The sequence below is a fragment of the Phyllostomus discolor genome, chromosome 1 (genome assembly GCF_004126475.2).
Source record: "Phyllostomus discolor isolate MPI-MPIP mPhyDis1 chromosome 1, mPhyDis1.pri.v3, whole genome shotgun sequence".
NCBI lineage: Eukaryota > Metazoa > Chordata > Mammalia > Chiroptera > Phyllostomidae > Phyllostomus > Phyllostomus discolor.
This window is the reverse complement of record NC_040903.2, coordinates 207,817,123-207,834,732: the sequence shown is the minus strand read 5'-3', so window position 1 is coordinate 207,834,732 and position 17,610 is coordinate 207,817,123. Positions and strand designations below refer to the sequence as shown.

The 17,610-nt window shown below is 52.7% G+C and overlaps 1 protein-coding gene across 9 annotated transcripts in view; it reads left to right on the top strand.

The window, feature by feature from the left end:
* FOXN3 (forkhead box N3) overlaps nt 1–17,610 on the top strand; it is a 362,322-nt gene that overhangs the window by 147,608 nt on the left and 197,104 nt on the right. For 6 of the 9 annotated variants that reach the window (XM_036013048.1, XM_028505943.2, XM_036013060.1 and 3 more), the window contains one exon: nt 4,657–5,213. In XM_036013048.1, the coding sequence (XP_035868941.1) occupies nt 4,671–5,213 (543 nt within the window). In that variant the 5' untranslated portion in view covers nt 4,657–4,670. Of the gene's footprint in view, nt 1–993; nt 1,333–4,656; nt 5,214–17,610 lie in introns of those variants that run through there. The other 3 variants (XM_028505942.2, XM_036013079.1, XM_036013074.1) reach the window with 2 other exon arrangements.

The window sequence follows — 17,610 nt, the reverse complement described above, 5'->3', positions numbered from 1 at the left end:
TTTGGCCACCTGGGAGAATTGTGCAATCATATTTTTATTTGTGTCACCACCAGGGTGTCCTGTAGGACTCGCCTCCACTCCGAAGGCTGCTGCTAGCCATGACTTGGGCAGTGGGTGGCCATTCTCTGGAGGAGCCTAAAGACTTGGAGCGGTGGCCGCCCCGTGTGCTGGGTGGCCGTGTGAAGGGTGGGTTCTTGAGAGCTTACGTATGAAGGAGAGGAAGCTTGTTATCGCTCGAGGTTTAGAAGTGGGTCGGGGAGTTGGGGACAACGCTGTGGAGAGGCCCCACTGGCGTGGCCTCTAGGACGCGCCTTTTGCTCTGTAATCTGTAATGGCCACCCTCCGGCCCTCGGCAGACAGGCGCCGGCAGACGCCTGGGGGAGCGGCCACCTGGGCCGGAGGGTGCGGTGCCTTTGTGTCTTTTCTCCCGGGGCATAGGTGGGCGCCAGGGGAGCGCCGGTGCCGGCCCTGGGAGTCCCGCCAGGACGCCGTAGTTGGGGAAAAGTGGAATCTCGTCTCCCCCTTGCAAGCCTCGCCCGCATCCTAATTCCTTTTATTTTACTTTCGAGCCATGTAAGGCATGCGGATGGGGTAGGAGCATTCTGGAGACACGTAGCCAGCGGCGCAAAGCCGGCCCGCTCGCGTGGCTGGAGCCTGGGGTAGGAACAGGCCTCCCACAGTCACGGACACACGGGGGTCGCGGGGTTCCAGCCGGCCACCCCGGTCCCGCGGTGCCCCGATCAATGCGGCCCAGCCCAGTCTCGCCCCAGCTGCGCCTTGGGAACGCCCAGGGGAGGGGCTGGTCGTGGAGTCGGGGGCCCAGCACGGCTGGTCCTGGCGTGTTGCACCCAGCGCCCCAGGCCGGCCCGGCCCACGTTTTCCCTCTCTCCGGCTCCCTCCGCCTTCTGCGCTCCGTCCCTCCCCTTCGCCCTCCTCCCTCCCTGCGCTTCCCCTCCTCCTGGCTGGTCATGTGTCGCCTTTTTTTGTTTGCAGTGGAAACAATTTCTCGCTGCTCTACGCACCCCGGCCCGACGCGCCGCGGCGGAGGCGAGCGGGAGGCGGGACGGGGCGGGGAGAGCGGCGGGGCCGGCGGGAGGACGCGCTGTGCGCCGGGCGGACGCCGCAGGTCCCATGCCGCGCCGCGACCCCCGTGCCCCTGCCGTCCGCGCCCGCGGCCGCCCCCCCGCCGCCCGCTGCCCCGGACTTGCAGTGCCGCGCCCGCGCGTCCCTAGCCGGGCCACCAAGCGATGCCCGCTGGGCGCCCGCGAAAGTTTGTCGGTTCCCACTAAAGGGCAGCGGCGCCCCCGCGCCCCCGCGCCCCGCTCCAGCCAGGTGAGTTCGCTCCGCGCTCTCGCCGGCACCCGAGCAGGATTGGGTGACCCGGGCCGCGGCCACTCGTCGGAGGAGGTCCTGGAGGCTCTGGGCAGACAAGAGACTCCACGGTTCCTGGGGGAGCGTGCGGGGCGGGGGCCTGGCCGGGCGGGGAGACGGGATCCCCGAGCGGGGAACTTGCTGGGTTGGAAGAGTTTCTTGCCCCGACGTGCAGGCTGTTTCCCGGTGCCTGGATTCCCAAAAAGACGCCCCAAAGGAACAGTGTTGGTATTGTCCTAGGAGGACGGGATCCCCGCCGTTCCGGGCCGAGGGAGAGGGTGCTGATCCAGGGGACACCCCAAGATGGGAAACAGGATCCTAACAAAGATACCCTCCCCCCACAAATTGTGCAGGCTGGGCACCGACCGGGAGCGTCTCCCAAGACCCCCGCGGCCCGACCCCTCCTCATCCCGGACCTCTTTGAAGCCCTTCTTGGGTCCTGGAGAAGTTGGGGGACGGCGGGCTTTTACTGATGTGTTTTTAAGGCTCGCAGCAGTGCGGCCAATAAAAGGTTTATGACATCTGACCAGCAGTGAAGGTATGCGAGCTCCCAATTGCCCTGTATGCGGGGAGAAGAGCAGTTTCCCTGTTGCTTGGCAACTCCGCTGATTGACGCGAGACGCAGCCAATTGCCGCTCCCGCAGGTCCCCTTGAAATGTTTTTGACAAGTACAGTAGACGCGAGTGGAGCGCGTGCGTGTGTGCGCGCGCGCGCGCCCGGAGGGTGGGGGTTCTCCACCCCCCGCCACCCCCCACCCCCGCCCGACTGCCCTGCTAGCCTTGGGGAGGATTTTTCAACTTTTTAAAGTTCACATCGAACATCTGTTCAGAGCTGGGCCAGTAATGTATTTGTCAGTTATTTGGAGACAATTCTGATAGCCGGCAAAAACCCAGCCTTCCTGATGCCTATTCTCTGTTGAAAAGCAAAGAAGATAACCAGACACGTCATGCACAAGAGAGCGAGCGAGCGAGCGAGTGTGTGGCGGGGGACCGTGAGCCACCAATAGCAGACTGAAAAGTTGTAAGGAGGTCACTAGTAAATAACTCCTGGTGTGTATGGTGGGGCGACCGTTCTCGAAGCCGATTACAAATGTTTTGCTTCACTGCAGACTCACATGATCCGGATTCTCCCCCCGCCACCCCCCAAAAAAAATTTGGAGGAAAAGAGATTTGGCGAATTATGTAGTTTGAGAATAATAATGGAAAACTCAGCTGTGGTTTCTGGGAACTGTTTTTTAAAATGGAACGGGAGTGATCAGCAGCTCTTGATCCGGTGGCTGTAGAATACGGCTTTTAGGGATGCCCTGCTCGATCGGACGGCCTGGGTGGGGGGGGGCAGACGCAAAGCAGGGGAACGGTGGGGGGACTGACCCTGCCACCCTGTTTTCTTGACAGCGCCGTTTTTCTAATAAAACCGTATTGCTGCCAATGTTTGTTTAAGACAAAAGAAAACATGGAGAATAGTGTGTTAGTTCCTTTGGGAAGCTACTGACAAATAAGCAAACTAAAAAGAAAGAGAGCAGCATGTTGTCATAGCAACAGTGCAATTAAATTACTTTACTGTCAGCCATGATACAATTTCCCTGTTTGGAAGCTCAGGAGACATAAAACTTTCGCGCAGAGCTAAAGTTGACTTCGGTGGCTGGGTAGTTGTTCCCTTTTGTACTGTGCCGTGTGGATAGTCCTGGTTATCAGAAAATTTGTGTGTTTTTTTTTTTTAAATCGGGATCTGAGGAAACTTTGAGAGGGACAAGCCTAGCTTTGATTTGTTTATAAAGAAGGTAAAAAGCCTTATCAGGCTGGTCTGTGTCAGGCTCCCAAGCCTAAAGACACTAGCTTATTTTTTCCAGTGTGTCATGACTCCCCAGGTTAGCCCCCATGGATGAACTCCGAGGTTTGCAGACTGTCCTTGGTGTGGGTCTTCGATGCCCATAGTTTCCTTTGTTTAGAAGGGGGCATCTCACAGCTGTTCCAGAGAGCCCCCCAAGCCTTCCGTCGGTGGGTTCTGTCTGACCCCCTTTTGGAAGCGGGAGGGTCCTTCTGTTCTGGAGCACCCTGGGTGGGCTGTGTCGTGCCTCCTTGGCTTTCTGGAATCCCTTTCGAGAGCTTCCCCAGCTGAAGTGGCAGTTATTTTAGGTGTAATGTTGGTGGACCTTTGGAACCCTAGAATGATCATTTCTTTGCTTTTGATGTGGTTTTTTCCCCCCTAGATAGATTGTTTGATCTTCTCACTTATGGGGGGGGGAATAAAACAGACACACTTCTTAAACCAAGAGCATAGGTTGAGGGCCACACACAGAGGTGTGGGAGACACCTCTTTATTACCTTCATTGCTCTTTCTGTCTTACCTGGAGTCCCAGGGGGTTGAGCAGCTTTGTATCTGCCCTGGTCATTCTGTCAAGGACCTGCTGTTTCCCCATTTTCTTCTCTCATCAGATATTTTACTCCCTGTTCTAGGTCATTGATAAAAATGGGGGGGAGGGTGACAGCAAAAGAGAATTCTGTAGCAGTTTTTGTTGGATTTGCTTCCCTTTGTTGAAGCTGCCCCTTTGCTCACCTGACTTTTTCTCCCAACTCTAATTTCAGTTAATGGCTTGTCTTTCATATTCCCATTTATTTGTGTGGTGTCTGAAGTTGCTCACTTTTTTGTTCAGAGTATAGTGTCGAAATAAAATGTACTCCTTCCTCCAGTTCAAATCCACAGGACGGCAATGTAATTAAAGTTGCAGAGTGATGGATACTGTTCGTATAGAAACTCTGAAACAACTGGTGTTAAATTTACAGGTGTTTTTGTGAGAACAGTAAACAGTGAGACCTATCAGCCGAAGAGACAGGGTTTATGCACTATACGTAGTGTTTATCATGAGGCTTGAAATATTTTTACCTGTGTATATATTCATATATAATGGATAAAGAGAAGCAGCAAGAAAGAACGGATTTTCCCAGGGTCACGGTGAGAGGGTGCGTAAACCCAGGAGGAAGGCATTGTGGAATTTCCCATGCTTTCTATGATGCATTTGCATGTTAGAGATGCGGCAGATCCCTCCAGTCTTGCCGTATTGACCGGGGCAGGTCACGGTGCTGCACGCATGGCGGACTGACTTACTTACAGTGCGTCTCTGTGGTAGAATTGTGGGTTTGCATGACGCAGTGTCGGAGCCATGAGGTGTGTTCCGGGGCGTGGGGGCGGGGGGTGGCAGGGAGACAGAAGAACTAGGAGGAGAGCACAGCTGCTTTCTGGTTTGGGTTTCACTAACTTCTCTTTTCTGTGTCCTGCGTTTACCAGGAGCCTTCACGTAAATGGGTCCAGTCATGCCTCCCAGTAAGAAGCCAGAAAGCTCAGGAATTAGTGTGTCCAGCGGGCTGAGTCAGTGTTACCGGGGCAGCGGTTTCTCCAAGGCCCTCCAGGAAGACGATGACCTCGACTTTTCTCTGCCCGACATCCGACTAGAAGAAGGGGCCATGGAGGACGAGGAGCTGACCAACCTGAACTGGCTGCACGAGAGCAAGAACTTGCTGAAGAGCTTCGGGGAGCCGGTCCTCCGGAGCGTCAGCCCCGTCCAGGACCTGGATGACGACACGCCCCCGTCCCCCGCCCATGCTGACATGCCCTACGATGCCAGGCAGAACCCCAACTGCAAACCCCCCTACTCCTTCAGCTGCCTCATATTTATGGCCATCGAGGACTCCCCGACCAAGCGCCTGCCGGTCAAGGAAATCTACAACTGGATCTTGGAACATTTCCCGTATTTTGCAAACGCACCTACTGGGTGGAAAAACTCAGTGAGACACAATTTGTCGTTGAATAAGTGTTTTAAGAAAGTGGACAAAGAGAGGAGTCAGGTAAGCCTCTGCGTCTGGAATTCAAGGGTTTCCTTTCTCTTTTTCAAGTTCTTAATCTGCCTCCATTAAAAAGAAAATTGGTGTGGAATATGAAGTCACCCCCCCCCGAAGTAGCCATTATAAATGCATACGTATATTTCATTCATTTAGATAGTTGCAAACTTCCTTTCCTTGAACACATTAACTAAGCGCTGTGGTCGGCGTTTGTGCCGGACGGAGGCTTTCCCACTGCGGCATCTGACTATGATCACAGGAGAGCGGCTGGTGCACTCTCGATCGGTTCTTGTGTCAACGTGGATGGGTCGGTTTGGGTTTAGAGCACCAAGAGCCACTAGCCGTGAGGTGTATCCTGGGATTAATGGACAGTAGTGGGCATCGGGAGGCGACTGGGGCATGCTTACGTGCTCCAAGACTAAACACAGACGGACGTGAATTGCCCAGGTGACTCTTGAGATCAGAGGTCTACCTAAGTGTTCAGCAACTTTGGAACTCCCTGAATATCAAAAAATTAGCTCAGGGTAACATTCCCACTAGAGAGTGACTTAAAAAAAAGGTTGATTTTTTTTTTTATTTTAAAGCCTTAGCTTGAGCTTGATGGTCCACTCAAAGAGACAGTTTTGATAATCGGCTCTGCCTTTCTTAGGATAAAATAGGTACGACAGAAATTGGGTCAACCGTTAAGAGCTGGAAAGTAAAACTGATCTAACTTGGAGTTCCGTAAGGTGGCGTGGCCACAGCTAAAATGAATCGCCAGAAAAGGTCTCTCAGCGCACGTCCTGTTGTGTGACCCTGCGTTCCAGCTTTGTTTTTCACTAGTAATGCTGAGGGTCTCCTTTTCCCCTTTTTGAAGTTCAGGTTCGGGCTCAGGATCGCCATTGTGTGGGGTCAGCAGCTGTGCAGGGTTGGGGCCTTTACTTTCTTTCCAGAAACATGTTTCTGTTTCCATCCGAATCTTGAGCCTGAGAAAATTCTGCTTGGGCACGGAAGAATATGAATAGGGACGTGGTGGAGCCGTTTTTCTCCTTGAACATGTGCAGCTGGACGACAGTTCGTCTGCAGATGCCCTTGACCTAACCTAGCGTCTATGTTCGAGATGGGGAGTGGGCATCGTGCAGGGTTGGAGGAAGGGCGGTGCTGGGGGAAGGCAGGTGTGGACACCAAGGGGCTTGTGCCTTTGGTCACTGGTGCCGGCGGTGCCTCGGTCCGGTGTTGCCGCGTGAACACTTGTGTTCTGGGCCCCTCCTCTGCCATACCCACCCATCTACATCACTGTGGCAACCTCGGGGTGCTGCTCTTGTCCCTGGGTGTCCGCCTCTCTTCCTCCTCCCCGCCATGTCTCAGAATGGGCATTTGGAGACCAACCTCCAGACTGGGCTCCGTGGAGGGTTTTAAGATCAGCCACTGAACGGAGCAAATTCGCTGCTTTCCTGTGAGGAGCCAAGTCTGTGTTATTCAAGGCTCCCATTCAGGTGGGTCCCGGTGGCGAGAAGGCACAGGTCTCAGAGAGCAGTTTCAGATTCGACTGTGGCGTGGAAGCGGTGTCCGGCTCTCCCGAAGCCGCATGTCACACGGGTAAGGTGGGACACGGGACTTCGGTTTGGTGAGAACTGATCATACGAGTCACCCCGTGCCCGTGTCTCTGTGTTTGCAGTCTCGCCGGTGCGCATAAAAATAGCTCAGCAACCACACCGCCTGAAATATGTGCACGAGCAACTCCGGCCTGTGCACGGAGCCCGGGAGGGCCGTTTGCGTGCAGGTGAGGGGTCGCCTGTCTGGGGGAGCCCTTTCCTCCCCCAATGCACCTCCCCCCACCCCCAGCCACATGTTTCCAGGGGTGACAGTTGTCACTCTGAATACATGCAGATGTCACCTGTTGAAAGGGGACAGTTTTAAGGACTGAAGATTGTGAATCTTAGGAAATGTTGAGTTCTGCCATCCTTCCCCTGGTTGACCTGTGTTGACATGTTTCTGATCCGGTGCCGGCAGTCCTGTGGCTGAGAGGCTGTTCCCAGGGTTTGTCCTGCTGTGTGTGAGAGCAAAGCAGGGAGTGTAAGTTTTCCTTCCCCTTTTCTCCTCTTCCCTTGGGTTGCCCTGGGGCGAGCTGCTGGCGGTGCTGAGACGCCTAGACCCTCAGGGACTCCCAGGACGTTTGGGGTTTGCTCCAGGCTAGCTGAGCAAAGAGGAAGGCATTTCCCTGACACTTTCCTCAGTGAAACCTCCTTCGGCCCCTCAGGTAACTTGTTTTGTTTTTTTTCTGGGAGGTTGTGCTTGGTGGCTTGGCCGCACGCAGTGCAGTGACAGGGACTGAGTGTACCTGAATGCTGGTGGGAAAGAGGGGAGCCGAAGGGGGGCGTGGAGGCCTTGCACGTTGTATTCACAGAGTTAGCCACTCCTTTCCTTGGAGAAGTGTGGAACACAGTGTCAAAGCCGCTGTCACTGTGAGAACACGGAATGTCGCGTGATCCTTGTCCCTGAGGGGGTGGGAACGGGCAGGAATGTCCGAGGCTGAATGCATCAGAGCCGTCCGTGCCCCTCACACATACGGACCGAGTCTCGGCCCCTCTCTGGAGATTCCGATCCGGTGGGTTGGAGGTGGGTTGGGGAACATCCGGTGTCCCAACCGGCTGCTTTCCTAGGTGTTTCTGGCTTGCAGCCAGAATCGAGAATCCCCCAGCTTAGATGCTTCTGGGCTCTTTCCAGGGCCGAGATTCCATCAGGAACATATTGTCATGAATGAGTAAGTCAGGGGAAAATAGATGGTTTTGCTTCCGTTTTATCTCCCTGTCTCTCCCTCCTTTTTGGTTTTATCTCTGGAAGGAATTGAAAAGATCAGAGTTTTATTTTTTTAGTCGTGAACTATTTAAACGAGCCCAGGGAGGAAGTAGTGTGATAAATCTGTATGCCCATCACCTCCGATGCTCGCACCCAGATTCCGCAGTTAACAAGGGCTTCCCTCCCTTCCCTCCTTCATGTTCGTTTTGCTGGGCCTAAGTATTCCGAGGCAACTCCCAGACCTTACGTCACTGCAGCCCAATATGTTAGTGTGTGTGCGTGAGAACCATCAACAGTTTCTAGCACCCCCACAATGCCGGTATCCCCCGTTAACCAAATGCACAGCTCTCCGGCATTACCTAATGCCAGGGCCACAGTCAGCTCCCCCGGTGGTTTATGAAATGCTTGTTCGAATGAGGGCCCGAACTCGGAGTCTGTGTTGCGCTCAGCGCTCCATGGGCAGGCGGCAGTCCTGCCCCAAGCCCCTTCCGTGCCCCCGTCCCTGTTGCGCAGACCCGTCCTTCAGGCTGTGGACTCCCCGGGCCTGTCTGTGTCCTGTCTGCTCCGTGGAGATTTCCCCAAGCTTGTTCCTCTGTATGTTCTGTGATGTGGAGGCCGGTGCTAAAGGCCAGATCCCGTCCTTGGCTCGGTTTCCCCTGAGGATGCCTTGTGGGTGGCACGGTGTGTGCTCCCGCCAGCAAGCCTGGTTGCCCCTTCCTTGGGAGGACTGAGCTCTCCCTCTGGGTTCACGTGGGGTCGGCTGCTCCGACCTCTGTGAAGTTCCCTGGCAGTCGTCCCTCTTAGGGTTTCATCTATTGAGTACCTTTGCCCGAATCAATCAAGATAGAGTTTCAAAGTCGGGGATTAAGTTTTATGCCTCCTAAATACAGACCTTAGTTAAGACTGTAAGATTAGCAAGTACTAACCTCTCTTGAATACTTGTAAATGAGAAGGAAAGGGCAGTTATTTTTTTATTGACTGGATAATAATGGCTCAGGTATGTGTGTTTCTATTTCTGTGTTTTTTTCCAACTTCCCCTCTTGCCACTTGAACAAAAAAAATGTCCTAAGAGGGTTTAGAATGGAAACGCTGTACAACAGTATGTTTTGTATGTCCAGAACTGGGTGCTTAAAATATAATTTTGGTTGGAAAAAGACTGGATTGGAAGCCAGGGTACCAGCTTTTATTTTGGGTGCTAATGGTATGTCTCTTGGGCCTCCGTTTCCTCATATAAAGAAGCAGGAGTTTGTGGTCACTTGGTCTTGTTCTTCTTCCTCCTCCTCCTCCTCCTTTTAAAGATTTTATTTGTTTTCAGAGAGAGCAGAAGGGAGTGGAAAGAGATAGAGAGAAACATCGATGATATCCAAGAGATGCCTCGATCAGGGATACATTGATCGGTAGCCTCTTACACGCCCCCAACCAGGGAGCTGGCCCGAAACCCAGGCATGTGCCCGGACTGGGAATCGAACCATTGAGCTTTCGGTTCACAGGCCAGTGCTCAATCCACTGAGCCACACCAGCCAGGGATCTCGGGGCTTCTTAATGTGGGTCTGTGGGTGTCGAGGCTCTGCAGACAGCCTGAAATTATTGACGGTGTGTCATGTGACTATGCGTATTGCATTTTCCTAGAGACTCCCAGATTTTGTTGATGCACTTCTGTTTATTTTGTTTATTTTGCTTATTTAATGGACCCTCTGACTCAGGAAAGGGAAAGAACTACTGGCATTTTATAACAATAGTTGCCTCTCCCCTTTCTTCCTTACTATAACCCTATGAGGTAATTCCATTTTCCTTCTTAAAATACACGATGAGTTAAGCTTAGAGTGGTTGAGCCACTTGTTGGAGGGCACGCAGCTAGTATGCAGCAGGACAGGAATGCACCCTAGGTCCCTCCAGCTCTGAAGGGTATGCATGTGCTTAAATGAACCCTGGAGCCTGGCCACACCTTCTTCGTACAGAGGCTCTTGTAGATGGTCCCTATGGGCTTCCTCAGGATGCTCTATATACAGGAGTCATGGGGGACCGAAATAACCCAGCTAAACCCAGAATTCACTCTGGGGTGCAGGGCAGAGAAAGGTGAACACAGAGCATGTTTTTGTGCTGTGGCGATTGGGCCGAATTCTGTCTTAGTCAGCAAATGGAAGGGAAGATGTCACACTTCCTTGCGCAGGGCTTATGATCGCTGCCTTCTCTGCTTTCTATTTCCAGGCTCTGCCCCAGGCCCCCTGCCTCCCGGGCCGTCTCCCCTGCGACTCCGCCCAAGTTCAGAGCCCCTTCTCCCTGCACAGACACTGTCTGTACAAGTCCCTGCCCCGGCTCCCAGCCCCCGGATGTTCATTTTTCCCGTGGATGAGATTCCTTTCCCAAGGCGGCTTAGAAAAGGAGGCATCACCCTCGTGTGCCCAGTGGGCCCTGGTTTTTTCCTCTTGGTGGTGTAAACCCAGAACAAGGGCGTTGCCTTTTCCCATGACACTAGTAACATACCGGTTTAACTGATGATTGTTTTAGGGAGGAGAGATGACTGGGTTTTTTTCTGAGAGGTGGATAACTCATGCTCTTGGAAACACAGTGCAGCCTAGTCTTGGTGGATAAGTTCCTAAAAACCAAGGTGATGTTGGATGGTGGGACGTGCAGAAGTGTGGCGAGGTGTGTAGGAGCAGGCTCCGGGGCACGTGCCGACCCCACTTCCTCCCTCAGCTGGTTTCTTCTGGGCCCCAGGGCCTCATTGGTGTAGCTGTCCAGTAACTGTTCCGGAAGCGCTGCATTCTCTTTGGGAGGGCTTTGTGGTACCTGGGCGAGTCTTTGAGATGCTCCTTCATTGATGTACTGCCTGGATGTCCGGCCAGCGAGACATTGTTCTCAGAGCCTCTCCCCTGTTGAGCTGAAGAGGCTTTGGGATTTCCCTTTGAAATCACTTTAGCTGCAGGATAATTCTCTGCAGTAAATAACACAGGACGTCGGCACACTGACCTCCTATTTGAAAGTCACGGGCTTTGCTTCTTTCACAAATAGTGATGGGTCATTTGGATTATTCCATACTCTCCCACGGAGCCCGTGGCCACCTTAATGCTCCTCTTAAGCTTTGGCAAGACGACGGCAGGTTTTAGATTTCATAGGAAATTCCCAATGGCCCTTTTTTTGTTTTTTGTTTCTCGTTTGCACCTGACACAGAAGATTGGTATATATTTTAAAGAGGCTAATGTAATGTTTTGATGATACTGTGTTTCTTAGGCAGGTCTTCTCAAAGATTTTGGTTTCATGCCCCTTTAAATTGTTTTATTGTTGTCATTTTAAACTTTCTTGCTGCTTATCTCAATGAACGCATCTAACTGGCTGTAAGAATTTATCCCTTTGCTACCTTTGCACGCCAGTCTGAGGTTTTCTGATTGTAGAGATTTACTTGGGTTGCTTCGGTGGAATGCCTCCCCATTAGAAGGACTATATTTCTGGACCCCATGGCTTCTAATTTTGGGGACTTCAAGCAGCCTCTGCGTGTTAGAATTATTTGCTGATGTTAAAGGTGAAAAGAAAAAGTGAGATTTGGTTCTTGCCTTTTAGGAGCTTACGTTCCAGGGAAACAGGAGGCACACATAGCGCACCATAAAAAAGAGTAAAACCGCCCCCAGCGCAGGAAGCTCTGAGGTCGGAGCGGCGTGAGGTTCCCCGGGAAGTTTCCCTTCCCCACAGAGGGCCTTTTGGAGCTGAGCTAAAAGAGAAGCAACGAGCAAGTTTTGAATATTCCTTTTGGGGGAGCACTTGAATAAATTGTCAACGTAGCACTCTTCCTCGGAGGGAATGAACCTGAGAATGCCAAGAGTGGGTTAGTTAGGATGAGTCTGGCTGTTTGTTGTAGAACGGCCAGGTTCCTAGTGAGTTAAGCGCAGAAGTGCGTTTGCTCTGTCACACAAAGTTCACCTTGAGGAACTGGACGCAGACCCACCGCGGTCCATCTGTCTTTCTGCTCCACCCGATTGCAGTGCCTTGCTGGCTTCCGTTCTCGGGCCTTCCTGTGGTGGGAGATGGCAGGGGCTAGCTTGTTTCCATTTTAGGAAGTGGGAAGAGGAATGCACGGAAAGACAAAAAAGAGGGTTTTAGTGAGTTTCCAATTTTAAGGTGCTTTTCCAGAAACCCCACACTCTGTTCTCATCTCATTGGCTAGAGCCTGGCCCTATGATCCCTCTTAGCTGCAAGGAAGTCTGGGAAATGTATTTTAACGGGGCTCATTGCAATTTCAGGTGAAATGTTGGTTCTGTTACTGAGCAAGCATGGGATTTTCTGCAGGAGAGTTCTAGATGTTAGGAGATGGTGTCCTGGGCCCAGAGGTGTGTTGGCACATTATCAGAGAAAAGGGAAGCAGATGGGTGGTCCTGGAGGTTATATAAATAGGAAGTATGAGGAAGTATGTAACTGTAAGTATGTGTTGGTGGGCAGGGGGGGCTCAGATAGGAAGGGGAAAACTTTAAATTGCTGTAGTAACTTAACTAAAGCAGAGATGCAGACCCATTTCTTAAAAGCATTTCAGTTAGCCAAGGTTTTGCTTCAAGATATTTTGGTTAAATTGCACTTAATATCTTCCGAAACATTAGCCTGATAGCGATGATGATGATGCGTTCTGTGCCAAGCACGATAAGAGGAAAAGCAAGGAAATGTGAGGTCGAAGATGGAGAGCAGTGTCAAGTTCTTCTTTTAATAATAGCCCGGTGGGTTGCCGTACGAGGTTACGCAGGTCCAATAACAGAACGAAGTCCTTGGAGTGTGTGCGTGTGCTGGCGCATGCGCGTGCTCGTTTGAGTGCCTTTGCGTGTGAACCCAGCCAGAGACCAGTGAACACAGGCAGAGCAACCGTGCTGCTTCTCCAGGGTGAGGGGGCTCTGCAGTTCACCCCCCTTCTCCCTTATCTCCCTGCAGGCTGTGCGGGGCTCCCCTCTGGGCCTGGCGGGGTCCACTTCAGCCGTGCCTTCCATTTATTGGAGCTCTGTGAAGGGCCTCACAGAAGGCCATGCCCGTCCTCCCCAGGGACAGGACCGATAAGTGACTTAACTAATGTTGTTAGACAGAAAGCAGTCCGCTAGCAGGGCGCTGGCAACACTGTGTTTTCAGAAGGAAAGGCCGAGTGAGTCACGTGACTGCTGGCTGCAGTCATGGAGTCGGCGCGGAGGGGGGAGAATCCAGAGTCTGTTGGAATCAGCACAGGCACTGTGGCCCAGAGCTGGGGTGCAGAGTCACACCGAGTACCTCACGGAGTGCCGAGTTCCTTCCAGAATCTTCCATAGCTGCAGTTATGTAAAGTAAGAACCTCTGTTCATAGCCGTGATTCTGAGACCCTGCAGAGGCCTTAGTTGGCAAAGTACAAATTCGACTCTGCACTTGAAAGCAAAGTAGCTTCAGTCATTTCAGAAGGATTTTCAATGGTGCTTCCTTCAGGCCATACATATTTGTGGAAGGCCGGGCATGGTTCTGCGTGCTGGGGGTGCGGGTCTGACCGGGGACAGTTCCCTGGCTGTCCTCCTAGACTGTCCGTGGGGCGGGGAGTAGGTGAGGGGGAGGCACGTGAAGAGCAGTAGGTTCATACATGGACATGCAGGTGATGCAGCAGATGGTGATGCACGAATGAAGAAGATGAAACAAGGTGATGTACTGGAGACGGGTGGGGAGGTAGGTGGCAGTTTCCCAGAGAAGGGCACTGGCTGTGCCTTGGCAAGAGGGATGCAGCTGTGCAAAGACCTTCGGCAGAGAGAACAGCAAGTGCAAAGGCCCTGAGGCAGCAGATAGCTTGAAGTGTTCAAGGACCAGGACGGAGGCCTGTAGGAAGTGTACTAAAGGGAGGAGAGTGAGATGTTTAAGGGGACCTCAGGGGAAAACTCCTGTTTGGGGGTGCAGGTTAGAAATGTCGGAAATGACGCTGGCTTAGAACAGGATTGGAGTTTGCCACTGAAGTGTGTGGGCAGATGAGGACTGGAAAGGGGGAGGGAGGTGAGGCCAAAGATTTGAGGTGGCTCTTTAACGTGCACGTGGAGCGATCAGGTTAGAAGCTCAGTGTGTGAGTTTCAGGCACAGCAGAGGAGTCGGAGCAGAGGTATAAATCTGGGATGCATTAGCGCTCCGCTGGTGAAAACCAAAGAGGATTTCTGGATTATGTCTCCATCAGGAAGGAGGAGAAATCAAACGTCTGTTTCAGTTCTTATAGGAAATTATATTTCCAGTAGAGTTGACGAGAGAATTTGTTCAGGAGTATGTCCAGCACGGCAAATAAAAACAGAAGAGGTTCATGCTTGGAGGAAGACGTTCAGAATCATTTCAAAAATAACCCACCTGTAGTTTTTTATAGCGACTCCCTGTAGTTTTGCAGGCAGAAGGGAACCAACCTGTGCTTTTGGTAATGAGGGCGGGACTTCTGAACGTGCTCGGGGCCAGTGGCATCTCTGATATGATGAGAGAAATGCACTCCAGTAAACATCCCATTTAGCAAAGTCCTCTAACCCATGACTTCTGCGAGCTCCCTGCCATCTGGTCCCTGGCTGCAGAGAGGAATTTTTCTTGTATATGCGTCTCCATAGCAACGAGTTTGCAGTTGATATGGAAAGTAAGCAGTTGCCTTAGCAACAGAGTTGCTGATGTGGTGGCTCCCTTGCTTTCAGGGAATGGATAAGCTGACCAGACTGGATTAGATGCATCGGGCAGGGCTCTGTTAAAGCAGAGTTGTACACGCTGGCTGTGCCAGGGTAAAATCAGCCCCGCTTTAAAAGAGATCGCAGCCCCTCCTTTTTCCAGAAGGGAGGGCTTACAGAGGTAATAAATCAGACCCAAGTAGCTGCTGTCAGTTGAAATAGATTAGAAGAGGAATCTCCTGGTGGAGTTTATTTAGTTGCTTCGAAGGAGAGTGTTGTAGTCAGGACACACGTGGCTGCAAGGAAAAGGAAGCCCCCCGAGGGGGCATAAGGAGAAGAGTGCTCGTCCCAGGCACGTAATGATCAGCCCCGCAGAGCAGTGGTGAGGAGGAACACAGCACAGCCTCTGGTCCACGGTGACTGGAACTTTTCCCCGCGTCCCCCTGCGGCCACATGGATGCTCGTCCCTGCCTTTCTCTGGGGATCTGGTCCAGTGTCCTCTTTGCAGCCTGGCCTCCTCTGTGTGGCTCTCGATTTCTGCCTTCTCATACCCCTGGCTTGCCGTGGAGGGGTGTTGGTGCCAGCCCTGCAGTGTGATGGCTCCGGTGCCCAGTGACACTGACCTCACCATCTGTTGTCGTTCCAGAGGCACCGGCTGGTTCTTCCTGGGTTAGATGTTTGGCTCTCGCCAACACAGGGGCAGGGTCCCCGGCATGAGGAAAGCTCCCAGGACCGTCCCTTCTCCTGAGACGGGGCTTGGCCTTGGGCTTGAAACATGCCCACACTAAAATGTTTCCTGGAAAGCCTTTGGTCTTTCAGACACACTTCCGTAATGAACATAGGAGTAATGTGGAACTTTTGAGTGTTTTGTACTTTCCTGTTTCCTTTCATGTCCCCTCAGGGCAGGTCTCACAGGTGACAGGGATGAGCACCCCAGAGAACCCTGGGACTTTTCCCCGAGCCTCTGTCCTGGTGCTTCTGGTCCTCTGTGATGACCTCATCTTTCCTGCATTTCATTTCCGTAGATTTGGGGCTGGTGGTTCCCAAACTAGCAAAGTCTTTCTTCGGTGGCTAGTTCTTCCTGCTAGCTGCCCTCAAATTGCCGGTAATCACAGGGTTGAGCGAGACCAGAGCTTATGAACTGTAGCCCCCTGTTGTAGACAGGGATAAATGTCGGCCATCCAACACAAGTTGTCCTGGTTTTCTAGATCAAGAGACTGGGTAATGGTTCTTTGTTAACCACGGTGGACTGGTCCAAGCCATTGCTTTGAGGTTTCCAACATGGGGGAAAATGCAGTCATTTTATGCTGGGAACTGGAGCTATAAAGAGAGCACAAAAGTCTGGTGGAGTAGTCTAGGCACAGATAAAAAGAGACCAAGAAGCTTAAAAGTGCCATTTGCCAATTGTCAGGGGACTGGTCCATGGCCAGATTACACGGTTTGAGGCTCCAAAGGAGAAGATGCCTGCTGATGGTGAGCAGAGCCAAACTGGGGCCCCTGGGGAGGAGGCAGAATTTCTCAGGGGGGTGGGGGAGGATCCTTCGGGATGGCCAGGAAGGGGGCTGGAGACGGGAGAGAGGAGGTCACCTGAGTCATCGGGGTTACCTTGGATATGGAGGTGGAGGTGTATATAAGGGGGAAGACTGAGTGTGAAAATGGGAACTGACATTTTCTGGGGGCTTGCTGGGGCTGTTTCAAATTGCTGGAGGCATTTGCATCCGTGATCTTACCGCTTCCAACAACCGTGAAGCCGATAGTATGTCTCTTTGGCAGGGGAGGAAACTGAGGCTCAGAGAAATTCACCCACTTGCCCAGGTGACCCAGCCAGCTGTTGAATCCAGATCTGAGACTTCGGTGGTTTTCGTTTACTAAGTCGGCTGAAGCAGAGGGCTCTTGCGTGGGGGCGGGGAGGATAGGTTTGGGAAGCTAGATGTTTCTAGCTCACAGATCCTGTTTCCACTGACCATCGCCTTTGTTTGCGGGCATCACGACTTCCTAGGAACGTCTTGACCGTTCTGGAATTCACAGGAGTGGCGTCAGTGACAGGCTCGCCCCCTCAGCGCTGCCCTGGGGATTTTGCTCACTTTTTGGTGTTGGGTGGGTTTTTCTCTCTTCCTGTTTCCAATGGTGACTTCTCTTCCCCTTTGGCATGGTATGTAGGGAAACAGTGATGTTCACCCCTTTCATTGTTTAGGAAGCAGGGGGGTCAGGTAGGTGATGTCACTCGTTCCTCTGTCCTTTCAGCCACGTCGGGTTCTTGGAATGTGGAGGGTGTTGTGCTGGGTGCTAGGTGCTCTGTGGGCACGAAGAGGCACCAGACCTGGTCCTTGGGGAGCACTGTGTGGTCTCCCCCAGGGCTTCCCGCTTCTTCAACCCCTTCCCCAACCAGGGACAGAGATCCCCGATTCTGACTCCAGGGTGTCTCTGGGACGCCCCTTCCTCTCTGGCCCCGCCCCTCCTCTGTAGCCCCGCCCCTTCCCCTCTAGCCCTGCCCCTTCCCCCTCTAGCCCCGCCACTGGCCTGCACTGCTGGCTGAGAGGCGCACGGCCTCTCGCCCCGCCCCCCCCCCCCCCCACTCTACTGCCTCCCTCAACTCCATCGAGTGCAGGGCCGCCCTGTTTGGTCGCAGCCGTTCGGTGGCTCCTTTTACCCAGAGTGCTTTGCCTCAAAGAGTGGCTCTGACCATCGGCTTTAGGGCGTTTAATAGAAATGTAGGTTTCAGGGCCATCGCCCAGACTTACTGACGGAGAACATTTCTGGTAGCGCTGCCTGGGAATCTGCATTTAAGTAAGTTCACCGAATGAGTCTTCTTTACAGTGAAATTTGAGAAACAAGCAAGGCCTAGAGGGGTCAAGTTCATACCCTTCAGCAGGGCCTGTAATGCCTGCCCATTCTTACCCATTTTGTTATGGAAGAGTTCAGTACTGTAGCGTGATAGACTGTCATCCACAATGTGACCATATCATGGGGGCCCACATGCACACGTGACCCCCCCGCTTCATCCCGTCTCCTCATGC